This window comes from Camarhynchus parvulus, chromosome 6, assembly GCF_901933205.1.
Source record: "Camarhynchus parvulus chromosome 6, STF_HiC, whole genome shotgun sequence".
NCBI lineage: Eukaryota > Metazoa > Chordata > Aves > Passeriformes > Thraupidae > Camarhynchus > Camarhynchus parvulus.
The window spans coordinates 17,582,492-17,598,073 of record NC_044576.1 but is presented as its reverse complement, the minus strand read 5'-3'; the positions used below and the strand labels follow the sequence as shown (position 1 = coordinate 17,598,073).

The 15,582-nt window shown below is 37.4% G+C and overlaps 1 protein-coding gene across 4 annotated transcripts in view; it reads right to left on the bottom strand.

Moving 5' to 3' along the window:
* MAPK8 (mitogen-activated protein kinase 8) overlaps positions 1 to 15,582 on the bottom strand; it is a 38,448-nt gene that overhangs the window by 11,757 nt on the left and 11,109 nt on the right. For 3 of the 4 annotated variants that reach the window (XM_030951735.1, XM_030951738.1, XM_030951736.1), the window contains exons 2-6: positions 11,281 to 11,447; positions 8,628 to 8,757; positions 7,385 to 7,443; positions 7,138 to 7,276; positions 2,845 to 3,010 (exon numbers count right to left, since the gene is read on the bottom strand). In XM_030951735.1, the coding sequence (XP_030807595.1) occupies positions 2,845 to 3,010; positions 7,138 to 7,276; positions 7,385 to 7,443; positions 8,628 to 8,757; positions 11,281 to 11,402 (616 nt within the window). In that variant the 5' untranslated portion in view covers positions 11,403 to 11,447. Of the gene's footprint in view, positions 1 to 2,844; positions 3,011 to 7,137; positions 7,277 to 7,384; positions 7,444 to 8,627; positions 8,758 to 11,280; positions 11,448 to 12,833; positions 13,137 to 15,582 lie in introns of those variants that run through there. The other variant, XM_030951737.1, reaches the window with a different exon arrangement.

Here is a 15,582-nt window from a genome sequence, read left to right as displayed (position 1 = left end):
ACCCAAAGAAGCCAAGTTTTGCATTTGACTTTTTAAATAAAATTCTGAATGTTCACTTTTTGATCTGCAAACAACCTGCTGCCATCATAACCCAAAATATACCCAAATGTCTTGTAATGAGCTTGTGTCTAACATGATAAAGTTACCATTCTTCTGGTATCCCTACAAAACCAAACTTGAGATGTTTAGTGGTGTTTTGACTTACTGCTTTCTATAATCAAACAAAAGCCCATCTAATTACAGGTCTCTAACTTTTGTAGCAAGCTGAATCAATGCTACTGTAAATACTTTTACAGAAGACTAAAATCTCATTACAGATTTGAAAAATACTTCAAAAAAATCTATTGCTGTCATAAGGAGTTCATTTTATTCTTAAGCCTGTGAACTTACTGATTTTTTTAACTCTAGGAGAAAAAATACCATGTGAAAATGAAGTTTAAACCCAGTATACCTAGTAGGAAATGTAAAAGTAGTTGTTTTATAGTGTTTAGGGCTTTCCTTGCTTTTCAGTGTTGCTTTTCTGATAATCATGGACGTAACAGTGCATAAATCTGTTAAGGAGCATGTGCACGAACAGTTCTGGTGTCCTTTAGTTGGTTTCTTAATGTGACACCCACAAACACCCTTCAGTAACAAAGCCTACATAAAAGTTAACTCTATGTATTTGTTTGGGCTCTCTAGTTTTAAATCAGTTGAAGATTTTGTATCTGCGTAGTATAGCACCAAAAAAACGTTCCCCTGCAGTACATTATCTCAGTCATCACAATATATATTGCAATCCTCCCAAAAGTTCCGCAGGGCACAAACTGCAGGAGACTGCCAGACAACCCTGTAACCATTGGAAAACTGTCAATTTTCAGTATTTAACTCTACACTAAATAAGTTCACAGTTAGTTTAAGTTTGGGTGTAATGGGCTATAACAGACATCAATACTAACAGGTGAAGCTCCTGGAGAGCTCATGGTTCTTACTTTAAGTGCATCCTTGATACCCATCTCCCTGTCATGGCAGCTCCACAAACTCCTTGGCACAGAAGACTTAACAGGTCACCTAAACTGCCTTTTAATGAGAGCAGTATGTATGGAAATGTAATTGTCTCTGGACTCACTCCATACATTTATATTCTCCAAAAGTGCCACTCTCATTTCAGTGACCATGCATTTGGCTTGGGGAAATGTGATAGCTTTTCAAATGAATGTAAATTATTATTTATGATGCACAACACAACTCATGCTTCCATTAGGAACAGGATTGTCACAAGCTTGACAGGATACTCTAGAACACAATCTATCCAACTCCAGTAGTGGAAATAATGTTTCACGCTTTTGCAACCCAAAATTACTTATTATTTAAGAGAAAAATTTAAACTGGGCAAGCTGAGTTAGAGAACTTCTGACTTTATCAATTCCTTCTGTAAGGCAGCTGCACGACTCACTACTATAGCTTTAGGTACTTTTCTTTAATGTCCCTTAAATAGCCAATATGAAGTCTTGGGGAAAAAAAGACAAAATTAAATCCGCAAATCTAGAAAACTTTAGGAATTAAATAACTAACTTGCTGTACTCAGCCTGTGACTCCTAAATTACAGGAAAAACAGTCCACCATGGAGGACATTTGAAGAAATGTAGGTTCTCTCATGCATACTAACAATCTAAACAAATAAATATCTCAGTCTTGCAATAGCGATCCACTCTCATTCCTCTGAGCTGGCTTTTTTCAATGCTAGCACCATTCACAGACAGGCACTTGCTGTCACTTGCTGCAATGGTATGCAGTTACCAGGCAGGTTTGCAGACTGTGTTAGGAATGCTGAAAAGCAGAGCAAGGCCCAGTTGTGTCAGAAGGTGAGGAGCCACACCTCACATCTCCAGGAGACAGCTCAGGGCCTCCCTGGAGGCCTGGTCAGCAGAGTTTGAAACACACAGGGTGACCTGTGGGCACTGCCAGCCTGAGGTGATGACAAGTGAAAGCAGGGGGACAGGGACAGCACAGCAGTGAAATGGCAGCAGAACCAGGCCACTCCAACAGAGTATCAGGAATGACACCACACTTGGTTCTCCTAATGGGTACCAGAGCTGTCTCCTTGTAGGTGCAATATATTTGATGATGTGTTTCTCTCAAATGACAAATCCTTTTTATTTTCCTGTAGAAGAAACTGAGAGGCAAACTGGTCACAGAGTGAGTATGGTCAGGAGGAAGTGTATACAAAGTAAAATTCCCCTGGAATTTGTCATGGACCTCGAGAATCTATGATGCATGTACTGTCATCTTGACAGTATTCTCTGTAAGTTTGTCTAAAGTATATTATTGAGTTTTTCTTCAGCAACATTAAGAACTTAGTGCAAAAGGCTTAAAGGAGGCTGATTTTAATAAAAAGCAATGCTGCAGTAGGTAATCTTGTTTGTTCCTCAGCAGACTTTATGCTCCCTACCTTCTGAAAGGCCATACCCAATACATTTATTTAGCAACGAATTTAGTACACATATTTACTGAAGAATTACAATTTCTTCTTTACCAGGAATAAAGTCAGAGGAAGGTGTATCAACGTACATGCCACATATTAAGAAAATATATTTCCAGTTCTTCTTGGATGTCATATAGTCTACCAAGGAAGTTATTTGAATTTTTAAACAAACAAGGCCCTCAATTTCTTCTCCTATTAAATGCAAACATTTTCTAATGGGTTGAGTTGAATAAATAAATTGGTGTACCCAGAATCTGCATTTTGGTCACAAGACTAATTTATAAAATTTCTTACAGCTTGAAATAAACATTAACATGTAAAATGTGGTGTGCCAAACAAAAAAAATAAAGCTATGCCAAAGAAAGACTATATTTGCTGACCGTTTTCTTTGTATCCCATCCCTAGGATGACCTCTGGTGCTCTGTAGTAACGAGTCACTACATAAGGCGTCATCATAAAACTAGTTCCTGCAGTTCTGGCCAGTCCAAAGTCAAGAATCTTCAAAGTGCAGTCTGACTTTACTACTATATTACTGGGCTTTAAATCCTTTAAAAAGAAACATCATATATGACTGCTAAGACAAGCACAAAGTAGCCTGTGGTTCACATTTAAAAAAGATAATATTGCTAACATTAAATCCCACGCACACAACTAGGTTATTGCTATAACTGCAGCTTTTTTCCCCTTGCATTAATTTATGTGCATTCAGCAGATTACAGAATTAATTCCTTTATTGTGCTTGTAGATCTATATAGCAATTAAAGAAGGAAAATACAACCAGCATTACAAGATATGTTAGCAATGTCTGAAATAAATTGAGGTTAGTAAGAAGTGTTAGCTCTCAGGAAAGGTCTAGAAACTGCTCACTGGAACAATAATTATTACTACAATGCAGAACACAAGTAACATGACAATTATTTGATTCAATAATCATCTTGATACAAGAAATAGTAGAATTATAATGAATGTAAAAGGTTCATTTGTGAGTTGAGGTCACATTACCTCTTTTGAATCAATATATTTCTCTGAACAGAAATCTCCATGCCCACATGGTTTTAGTTTCCAATTTATGACTTGGTTTTATATTAAGTTTGGCAACCAAACCCAAAAAGACACCATTGAAAAACTGCCAAAAATTAACACAATCCTTGAATTGGAGTGGAAAATGCTGATATGACTCCAGATTGTTTTGGTTAGCAACATGGTAACTATTCTCTACACTTGAACCCTATTGACAATAGTGCCTTTGCAACATTTATTTATACAAACACTACACCGGCTTTCTCTGTCATCACCTCAGCAGGATCTAACACACACCTGAATGTCACAGAGTAAATATTACAGAGTAACTTCAGAATAACTTTGCAATCATAAAATCATTCACAGCACACGAGACAACACAGATAAGACTAAGATACTTCCTGCCCTACTGAGATTAATGAGAGAAAAACCTCAAATGTGACAGAGAACTCCAGCACTTGAGCAGTAAGCATTTGATAAGTAGCCCTATCTGTCTTGTTTCTTAAAGACTTAAAGGTGGATTTCTGCCAGATTTATGTAGTTTTCATTTGTATTTGGATGACTTTCAGCAATCTCCTCATAATGCTAAGAAAACTGCATTAAAAATCAAGAGGAAACAACAAAAAGAATTCCAGTACAACGGAATTTTAATGACTGGCTAAAAGTCTTGCATACATACATATTCACACATGCATTTCCACACAAAGACTCTGCAGACAACTTTAGCTTAAAACATTCTCAAATACTACAATTAATTTAAGTTCTCTAAGGCCTTCTGGCCATTTAATATGCATGTTTCAGATTCTGCTACATTCCTTTTTATTATCAGCTTTATTTCTACACATTTATTATTTTCAGGATGTTCACTACAGAATGCCAGGTGCATGCTCAGGGTATTAACTACACTCATCCTTCCCAAAGCTGCAGGATTAGCACTCAAAATATTAAGAGATCTTCTCTTTGCTTACCAAATGCTGTCCATTCTTATTCTGAACACCATGTAGCTGTCATGAAGCCTAGGATCAAAATGATGAATTGACTTACACTACATTAAAATTCATACAAAGATGCAAAATCTGCATCTCTTATATATATATCTTCTGTTAAATAAACAGAAACTAAAAAGCTCCTTTGGGAGTGATCAAATTAAGTAGGATGGATAAATATAACCAGAACCTATAGCAGAAAATTTCTCACTGAACCTTGAAAATGTTAAATGTCAGTGCTTAAGAAACAGATTCTTGCATGGCCGTCTCCCCATTAGCCAAAGAAGGACACAGGGACATCTCTGGAGGGTAATTCATGGCTTCTTGGGGGCTTTTCTCTTTCTAACAGAAGATTTGTGAAGGGCTTCCATAATTAGGCCCCTTGTTAAGTACTCAAAATTGGGCAGAATTCAATGTTTCAGAGCCTCCATGCGAGACTAATGAGCCACTGTGTCCCTCAGAAAGTCAGTGAGGCACAACTCTGCAATGCTGATCATTCATCCTCAGACTATGAAATATAAATGAACGTGTACTTCTATATTGGCTGGAAATTGCTTCTCTGCAAAATGTTTGGAACACAGAAATGTTGATTGGCCAACATCTGTTAAAGTCAGTGCAAAGTTATAGTCAAATCTTTACCCATTGATATGGCAGCTAAGTTTGTGCCTACGACTTCAAGGTGAAGTTGAATGAAACTCTTTGTGTTTGATCTCTGCCTTGTTCCATGCCTCTAACTTGCTATCAAAAAAACCACTTAATTTTATGGTAAAAAGAGTTACCACTGCAGCCACACGGTCTATGTGACACATGTCCCTGAGCAGGATATCTTCCTTGTACTCCAAGGTTTTGTCCAGCTTCCTCCACAAAGAAACAAAACTTTGACACTCTGCATCTTGATGCAAAAAGGCACAATGCACTTAGCAGGTAACAAAGTCTAAGAAGGAGCTGTCAGCTGAAAATCTACCAGGAAGACATGCAAGTGAAATGGCCTTCAAAAGCATCTGCACATGTCCTTTCAAAGCATTCATGCATACATATGGTGCTATTTACATAGCAATTGTATTTCATTTCCTTAGGATAGTTTATCCCTGTATGATAGGAAGCATTTCAAAGACTTAACCCATATTTACAGAGGAAGGAATTCTAACCTCAAAGTTGTCTTTACTCTTGCCCAACTACCTAAGTAGTTACTTCTTTTCTGTAAAGGTAAAAATGTTTAAATTAATCCACAACTTCTACAGGATCAATGCCCACTTCAGAAGAGTACAAATCACCCTGAAGCAAACACACTTTTAGAAGCTCCCTTAAGCTTGTGCTAAGATCTACAGAGAGTCATTCTTACTTTATGTATTCTAGCACATCCAGACAATACACTATTTTCTGAAACTAAAAAAGACCTAGGAAAATCCACAGCATTGAACTTGCACACGTAAATATTGAAGAGGAAATGTGAAACTGTATGCAAACCATTATTTCAGACCTACAGGCATATGACATTAGAACAGCATGGGCTGCATATTTTCAGTCATAGGCAATATAGTACCACAACAGTAAGTGGAACAACCTAGTTTTGCTGAGCATTTCCAGAACAGTGCAAAAGGCCCAAGTGACCTATATCAAATGCCCACAAGCAGACTAAGCAGCATCAGGTACAATGCCTGGTTGCAGACAATGCTTCTCCCTCCCTTGTCCATCTCTTCCAACACAGCAGTTCAGTGAAATTTCATGCAAGAAGGAAGGTTTCACTTTCATTCCTTGAGCTCCTCACTGGAATGAAGCAGTTAATGAGTACTAGAACTAGCTGAGCAAAAGGAAGCAGCATTTGCCCATTCAAGCTGTATCTTCCATTCAAATAATTGTCCCTGTTTCCCTGGGGAAAAGATGGCACACTGAACAGAAGTGTCAGACTGCAGATCCAGCTTGCAGACCATTCAACACTCCAGTCCCAATGTGGTGGACCACTCACCTGGACAAGCATCCTAACAAAGCAATTCCTGTGGCAGTGCACAGGAAGTTATAACCAGACAATCTCAAGCAATTTTTAATCTATATACCATTACATACAAGATGCTCACTTGAACAAGCAACCTTAAATTCAAAATTTCTTGACTAAATTGCAACACACACATGCCACTTCAAAAGCTGTAGTCAGTTTTGCCTGTTAACCATCTGAGTGAATGATTTGTGACACACAAGTGTTATCCAAGTTTCAATGACAAGTCTTTATCATCATCATCATCTTATCTGGAATTTCAGATAAGTTATTCATTACTCTGCTAGTAAAGGAGAAGAAATAAAACAGGCAGTTCTTTCCAAAGATGGAATTTCAGGTTTGGTTACCAAAACAATAAAAGCAGAGACGCTTCCAGATATCCTTTCCTGCCATGACTACTAAAGTAGAATATTATACAGAATTGGAGGAGGTAATGCAACTCACTGCAAAAATCTTCAGTTTGCTCTGTGCAGATTGTTACCAAATCATTTAAACATTCAAAACACTCATTCCAGAATTATCCTGGAAAAAAGTGTGATGATTTCCCTTCAGCTTTCTCTCCCTGCTTATGGGACTGGCTATGAAACACCCTTCATGCTTCTAACTTCTTTTATCTTTTAAATACTCAAGAAAAAAACAGGTGCAATGCAAATTATGCATTTTAGTTCACTTACCCTATGAATAATCCCAGCTGAATGAAGATGTTTGATACCACACAGCATTTGATAAAGAAGATAGGACATTCGTTCATGGTCCAGCTCCATCTGAATCACTTGGCAGAGATTTGCATCCATGAGCTCCATCACTATGTAGCTTACGAAGGAAAAAAAAGAATAATCAGATAATACTGCCATTTTACTGTATTCTCTCAATCATCTTTTCATAAAATAAATTCTCAGCTTTAGCTCAAATCTGACTTACACATCTTGAAATTCTTCCAGGGATTTTTGTGGCGTGAACACATTCAGTAGGCCGATTATCTGTGGGAAGGGGGAGAGAAGGTAATTGTACCACAGCAATAACAAAGTTGCAGAGTCAACATTTCAAAACTGGTAATTATTATTCTGATATGAACCTCCTGGTATACACTGAAGCTCAAATGATTTTGAAAAGGAGTATTTTTCCTCCACAAATCACATAACCTAAAGACACTCTGTGTGTTAACAAGATGATATTCAAATCTTAAAACCTAAGTAGCTTAGTCACTCTTCCCCTTCCTACTTTCAGTTTGAAGACCTGGTGAGATTTGTTTTTGTACACGAGGAATAATAAAATTAAAACCGATGAAGACTCCCTAAAAGACACCACCTTGTCACTGACAGAGGTGAAGAAACAACTTCATCCAAACAGAAAAACAGGTTCTTAGAGATGCTTTAGGACATTTTGCATTAAGAATGGATGGGATGTACAGGTACGGGCCAAGCTACTACTCATCAAGAATCAGGCAGGCTTGCAATAGTTTATCATCATACAAATTATGCTATTAGATGGAACATCCTTCAGTGAATCCACATATAAACCACCTGTGTGAGAAAAATTACAAAATTTTCCTGAAAAGCTAGAAGACCAAGTAAGCTTCCTAAGACACTCTCCCTCCCTAGCAGCCAGGAGAAATTTTATCTTCCTGATGGGGGATTAAAAGAGAAGGAAAAGTAGACTGCACACATCTGACTGAAGAAACTGGCCAACACCAGCCTTCTGCAGTTCAACTCCAATAAATTTATCACCTATTTGCTTCCCATTTCTGTGATCTTGTCTACTGCACGGCTTCATAAATACTGGACAGCTACTGCGGTCACAAGATAAGGTTCTAAACTCATTCATGCACCGGGGGGAAAACAAAAAAGGTATCACAGCCTATTTCTTTTTTCTCCTATTTGTCTAGCAGCAGGATGCACTTACCAGCCATGGTACTCTTACTTGACAGCTGCTTGTAAATTTTAGCAATATAACACTGAGTCCCTTGCTGAGTTTGAAGAGGCTATTTAAAGATTGGGCAGGTATTAAAACTAGTCAATAACAGCTCTTCTGCAAGACCCTTCTGTACTTATCATGGAGATACAGCTATGCAATAGAAATCTCCTCTGAAGTCACTTTCCAGACTTTTTCAAAGGATAACCTTCCAGTTAATTCTTCAACATCTGAAGGAGGACACTGCACTCACATTTTTGTGATTAACGCACTTCATAAGAACAAGCTCTCTGTAGGCTCTTTTAGCGTGGGTTTGGTTCTGAAACGGTCGGCTTAACTTCTTGATTGCAACGTTCCGCTCAAGGATGGCATCATAAGCTGCACTGTAATTAAAAATAACATTATTACATCTCTAGTGTCAAGGTCCTTTAAGATGTGGCAGTTGCAAACACTTTCAGCTAATTTGTATCATGCCTGCAGAAACCCCAAATTTTCAGTGTTGCCCAGCTTTAGGAATGTGATATAGCAAAGTGCTCTTGTATGCTGAGTGATTCAAAATTTAAAAATATTTCCCAGCTTCAGAGCATCAACACATGACAATCTCTACAATATAATGCAGTATTTCTGCTTCCAAAGATACTGAGTTCTTGCCACTCACTGGCACTCAAGAACAGACCATCTACAAAAGATCCAAAACACTTCAAACATAAAAAACACATCAATTTTACATAAAATCTTCACACTAAAAGGGAGAAGGCAGGAAAAAGTAGGTTATAAAAAGGTCCCATGCTTTAAATTATGCAGTTGCTTAATATCCTGATGACAATGATAGCATCAAAGTCAAGACAAAAAAATGCTACAAAAGCTTTAACCTCTAGATGTCACTGGCTTTAACTTGGTGAAAAAAAACCCAACATTTTGTTTACAGACTAATGCCAACATTGTCATACGATTCAGTGACAGAGGTTGTTTAGCTGATGAAGACTGTTGTTGGAGACAACTCCCTTACATATCACATTTCCAGGACAGGAAGGCATGGCTTGTTTTCCTGCAAGAGCTAATATAACAGATGACTGCCATGCAGACTCAGGAAATATTTATCAGTTACTAAAAAAGTCTCAGAGAAAATACTATTTTCTTGTCTCTTAAGAATGGTACTCCGATCTAATGAAGAATATCTGCCAGTAAACAGTAGGATCTATTAAATCCAACTTACTACTTTAAGAAGTGGATTGCATGTATGTAGGCTTGAATGATTTGTAATTTTTCATCAACAAAACCTCTAGACACTACTAAAGAAAAAGAATGGGAACAACATGTACTGGTAACTTTCTTTGATGTATGTTTTCCACTATAACTGGAATACCCCCACCTGCCCCAAAGATAAGGATTATTTTAGGAAAGGTGTCCAACATGGGACTCTTGTTCTAGTATTTAAACTTCTGCATTCTGTACATAACGGAAGCCTAGAGCCTATTTCAGTATCAGGCCATCTACTTAATATTCCTCCAAATCAAGTAGGATCAGTTACAACAACAACAAAAAAGAAACAAATACAAACCATCACCAGACAACAAAAACTCCAATCCAAAGAATTGCAATGTATGGAGACACATGAGCAAGATTTAACCACAGTCCTCATCAGGGAAAGCTGTGATTTAACTAAAAAGGCTTCAATTATACCACTAGCAGCAACCACAGAATGGCCCTAGAGTAGCTACTCGGTCAGTTTTGGGATCTCCGCTCTAGGAAGGGCAATAAATTTGGGAAACAAGCAGTAGTTAACATATGACTCGCCATCAGAAGGACACTAATAATATCTAAAGCTTTTACTGGCATTTCCATAGCAACTAAACAAACTAGTCAAGCAACTGTCTACATCCTCAGTCTGTTAACACACATGCAAACAAAATTCAGATCAGTTATTTTGTTGCTGCTAGTTAATTAACAGTAATCTTAACGCCAGAAATTACCACTTCAAAAACAATTCTTTCTAGTGTTTTTTCTTCAAATTTACATTTACACTTTTTATACTGTTTTATTAATCCTGCTAAAACACAAACATTAATTAAAAACCCACCTATATCATTCTCTTTACACTGATCAAGAACAAGATCAAGGTAGTAAAGAGGTGACAGAACTGAGATTACACTCTCCCCTTTCTCTTCCTTGATGCTTTTGTATTTTTATGTATCTGGTTAACATCTTAAAGAGTTACAATAAACTGAAAAATTGGCAAGGTCCTGTGATATTTACATCCTTCTCAAATATTCAAAAAAGCTTCCAGGAAGGTTAAGCCAACACTTCTCTTTGCAGCAATACCAACACACAGGAAACAGTGCCTACAAGCAGCTAGTTGTCAGCAACTTAAATCAACCGGACACTTTTCAGTCCAAACAGCAGAGCTCTTATTCAAAGAATGACACTGTCAGGTCATACTTTCCCAAACTGCATCAGGCACTACCATATGACAGCCAGCATCCCAAATGCTCACTCATTGGTGTCAAGGACTACTCAGATTGTGAAACAGACTCCTAACAAGCCATTCCTAGTAGTGCAAACATTTACAAGCAGCAAATATTATACAGAGTATTTCTGCCTTTTTTTTCACTGAAAGCAGTGTGGATTAGGATTAGGATTAGTTTCTTTATCCAGTTTCTTTTTTCTCCATTAATTTACAGGACTCAGCACAACTGGCTGAATTTGTAGAGAAAGGCATCAATTCTAAAGTTGAACAGGTCAAAAAGCAACAGCAAGCCCTTGCTGAGGGAAAATGGTCACCAGTTACCATTGCTGTTTTGCCTGTAAAAGGTAATTTTCCACACTCCTGGCTCTGTAACACACAACACTCAAAAAACTATGTTAAGGAAACCTAAAGGTACATTTAAATTTTAAAGAAACCTTACCATACTATCCCTTGTGCTCCTGATCCTATTGGTTTCAAATTCTGATACCGTTTCAATACGGTGAAAGTTGAGTCTCCAATTTCAACGCTGTAAAAATTGTTGTCACGCTTGCTCCTGCTCATGGCGGCAACTTGGTTACTTCACTTCATCCAAATTTTGCTTCTGGCCTATGAAGATATAAAATTGGAAAAAAATAAGATTTTACAGCTGTATGGAACCTGACATAAGGCAAAACTCCCTTTAAGACACAAAAGACACTTCCCAAATAAATCTCAAGTGTACATGTAAGTTGTTTCTAATGACTGCAGGAGTAGGACGGCAGGTGTTTGAAATGCTGTAATGGATGACAGAAAAATCTTAGACGGAAATGACAGAAGATCAAAAGGCAGGAAACTCCACATCATCCAGCGAGTTCCAAGAGTCCTACCATCCCTCCATACAAACATGTGCAGCATGGGAGCAGGGCTTGGACCAGACACTCTCCAGAGGCCCCATTCCACCTGAATTATTGCATAATTCCATGAATAAAAGAGTGACAGGACATGAACAAGTCTTCCAGACACTGCAATCATTAAAATACTCTTGGTCACAACCACCAGGAATACCTGACACTGACATGGAAACACATACAGTCAACTGAAGCCAGAAAAGGAAAACTGGCCTTGTCAGACATCTTTCATGAGGAAAAAGTAATAATCACAGAAGAAAAGTAAGGGAAAAGGATGTATATTCCAACAAAGTCCTCTCGTATTAAAAAAAGAAATGCAACACCTCAATGCAGATGTCCCACAGGAGAAAAAATAAAACTGCATCATGGCTTTTACAGTAATATTTCTCATTTCTTTAATGCTAACAGTGCACTTTTAACCTTTACACAGGTTTTGAGTGTAGCTATAAGAGATGCCTAGTAGTGCAAGTATGTGACTAGAAGAATTGTATTTGTTTCTTCCATTAACTTAAGGAACATCTTCCCGTATTATTCAACAGTCCCAAAGAGACTCTTGCCTTCCATATGCCACAACACTATACATTTGTTAAATTTTAAGCAAGCTTTGAGAACACAGTGCAAACATTGCCTCCACAAATAATAACAAATATTGCACAAGTAGTATTACTGGCTAACACGTATGCACTTCACAGCTAGAGGTACAATCAAAACACTCTGACGTTCTCTAAAGGAGACATTTTAAACTATTTGATATATTACTAACTAAAAATGCGCTACCTTAATTGGCATTTATCTCAAAAGAAATGTCAATTTCAAGACCCTTTTTCCAAAATGCTGTCAAAAAACCAAATCTCTGTTGTAAAGAGTTAACTAAATACTGAAGCAGCTTCTCTCAGTGTTTTGGCAGTTTTGTTAAAGGCTTCCTACCCCAGCTGACAGGGAAGGCATAATTGGGCAATAGTAACTGTTCCTTAACAAATGGAAAAAATCTGTATCCCGACTGTACTGGTAGAGTCCAGTTCAGCTTACTGGAGGGAGACCAAAAGCCTAAGTTCATAGCAATATATGACACCAACCCCAGCTCTTTCTTCTCCATCCATCTTACCACTAAGTCTTTGGATTTTGCCACTTCCTCAACACATTGTTCACAGATGTACTTGCACATAGTTTTGGAATAAAAATGCCCAACAACATCTAATGATAAAACCCCCTGTGAATTAGAAAAGAGAAAATTTGTTGTGGACAGTATGAAAACAACCAAACACATTTTTGAAAATCAGAAAACAAAGAATGAAGACACTAATTCATATAATCTTACATTTGTTCATTGTCAGCTGAGAAAAAACCCAGTATCTTGAGTTTATCCACTAAACTGCACTAAGATCTAGTAACATTGACCAATGCAGGATTACGTGGAAAAGCTTAGCTGATAGAACTCTGCTGTTTGGTATCAGCATCAAGACAATGAAAACTTAATACTTCACTTTGGATAATTCCTCAGAAACAAATGCAGGAAGGACTGCTCCCCTCCTTCCAAGGTTTCCAGGTGAATGCTGGCACCGTTCCATTAAAAGTCAGTATTTTGAATAGTCAAAGCTGTGTTTAATTGCATTTTCTTTCATTTTGGTAAACTTCATAGAATCAAAGAGTGAAACCAAGCAAGTATAGTTTAAGAAAAGGATCTTGAGAGATAATGTTCTCTCAGAAAATAATTCCTGCATAGTAACAGATTTTATTATATATCATACATAGTATTATAACCAAGCAAATTTTATTGCCTTAAAGCCTCGTAATTTGCTACACGTTCAAAACTGTAAAATATGCTTGCAAATATGTGCAAGGAAACTTGTATTTACTAACTATTTTATAATTCATAACAGTATTTTAGTATACAGCAGCATATTAAAGAACTCATTGTTTATTTTTACTAAGAGGAAGGAGAAATATCCCAAAGTGAGGAAGGAGTGTCTCCACTTGCTGTTAAATTCTCATTCCTTTCTCTGCAGCCCTACACAGTGTTCATCAAAAATTATCAGTCTGTACTGTTACAGCAAGAGGTACAGTCTCTCTCTTCATTTTAAATGCCCACTCTCCTAGCATAAAACAGATTTTAACAGCATAAAACTCAGTGCTTCAGAAGACATGGAGCCAATTCTCAGAAAAGCCTTTTCTCCTTGCACATTTTGTTTACACCTTCATTAGACAATACAACGTGAAAATCCAGGATTCATCCTATGCTATAATGCATAATCTCTTACTCTAGGAGTATCCTTTTATGTAAGGAATCATACACACTCAGCTTATTTCTACTTCAGTGAAGAAGTACACCTGACAAGATATTTTCATATCCCAGTACCCTGAAATACAATAAAACATAAGAAATGAGAAAAACCAGAGATGAGAACAACCATCATTAACTACAAGTTTTGCATTAAATCAGACTTGGTTTTCATGATGATGACTTCTAAAGCAATCCTCTCCTAAACAAGCAAGGATCAAGTGGGCCAAGTCTTGGAAGAAACTCTGGATGCTAAGCGAGCAAACAGTCTTTGGGGCAAGACATGTCTGAGGTACAACACAAACACCAACTAACAGTGATCTGCGCACATGTGCTGGCACAACTGTTCTACAGTGAAAGATTACTACAGGAGCTGCTCTGAAGTAGGACTGACAAAAAATGAAAACCATGACAGTCAAAGAGATGCAGAAATGGAAGAAGGCAATTTCAAAATAAAACAATTACATATATTAATACATTAAATAGTAATCAACATAATATAACAACATAAGCTACCTATCAATGATGATTCAATAACTCCATTTAGAAGGCATCTAACACCATGAAAATGAATGTTCTGTAGCAATCTGTGGTTGACCTAGAAAAATCCAACAGTTCTTCAAGTATATGCTAGTTTGCTACTGAATGCAAAACAAATGGACAGTGTATATAAAGCTCTTGCATTAATGACTCTAATCTCTTTGTGAAAATAAGTTCACACATAGCTGATTTGTATGCATCATGTGTTTTTGAATGCTTGTCTAATTTTCAGCTGTCATGTTTAAAGGTATCTGGATAGCTGCTAAATGGATAGTTCAAACACAGCCTAGTTTTCACATATGCTTGCTTCAAAGGCTCAAATTTAGAAAACAAAAGAATTGTTTCTAAAGGTAACTTCATGGCTCATTCAGTTAGTCTCAGAAGTAATTACAGTTTTAATGTTTTGTTTGTCCATTCTGCTCTCAAAACTGAATGTTGTATTCTGCAATACTTCCAGCTCTGTGAAATATTAATGCAGATAGAACATTTGGATAAAGGAGTTAACATTAGCTGGGTGAAAACTGCAGCAAGATATTACTAAACCATTACAAATGCCAAAGATGTCTAAAAACCTGAAGCTTATTCTAAAACAGAATATTCTCACTGATGACTCTAGGATTTGCATGGCTTTCAAACTGTGTTTTCACAGATCAGACGGTGTTAATCTGAACAACCTCCAGCTGCCTGAACTACTCCTAATGCTGCCATGTGTTTAAGGAGGCCTCGAGCTGCTGTGCCCTGGCAGTGCCTCTCCCCTCAGCTACTACACACCTGCATTACACAGAGCCCTGCCTGCTCACACCACTCACAGGACAGGAGGCACAGCACAAACTGAAAGTCTACAGCTCTGATCTCAGGAGCTATTTTCTGCTTGCAACTATTAAACAAAATCACAAATATACTGGAGTGATTCTTGTATAGCTCAGGTTGGAAGGACAGTGCAAGTACATTTCTTAAAATAACTACATTTTAACGTATCTTTTGTTCACCAAGAAGTCAAACTTCACTTGTTACAGATCCACTAAAGCAAAGGTGA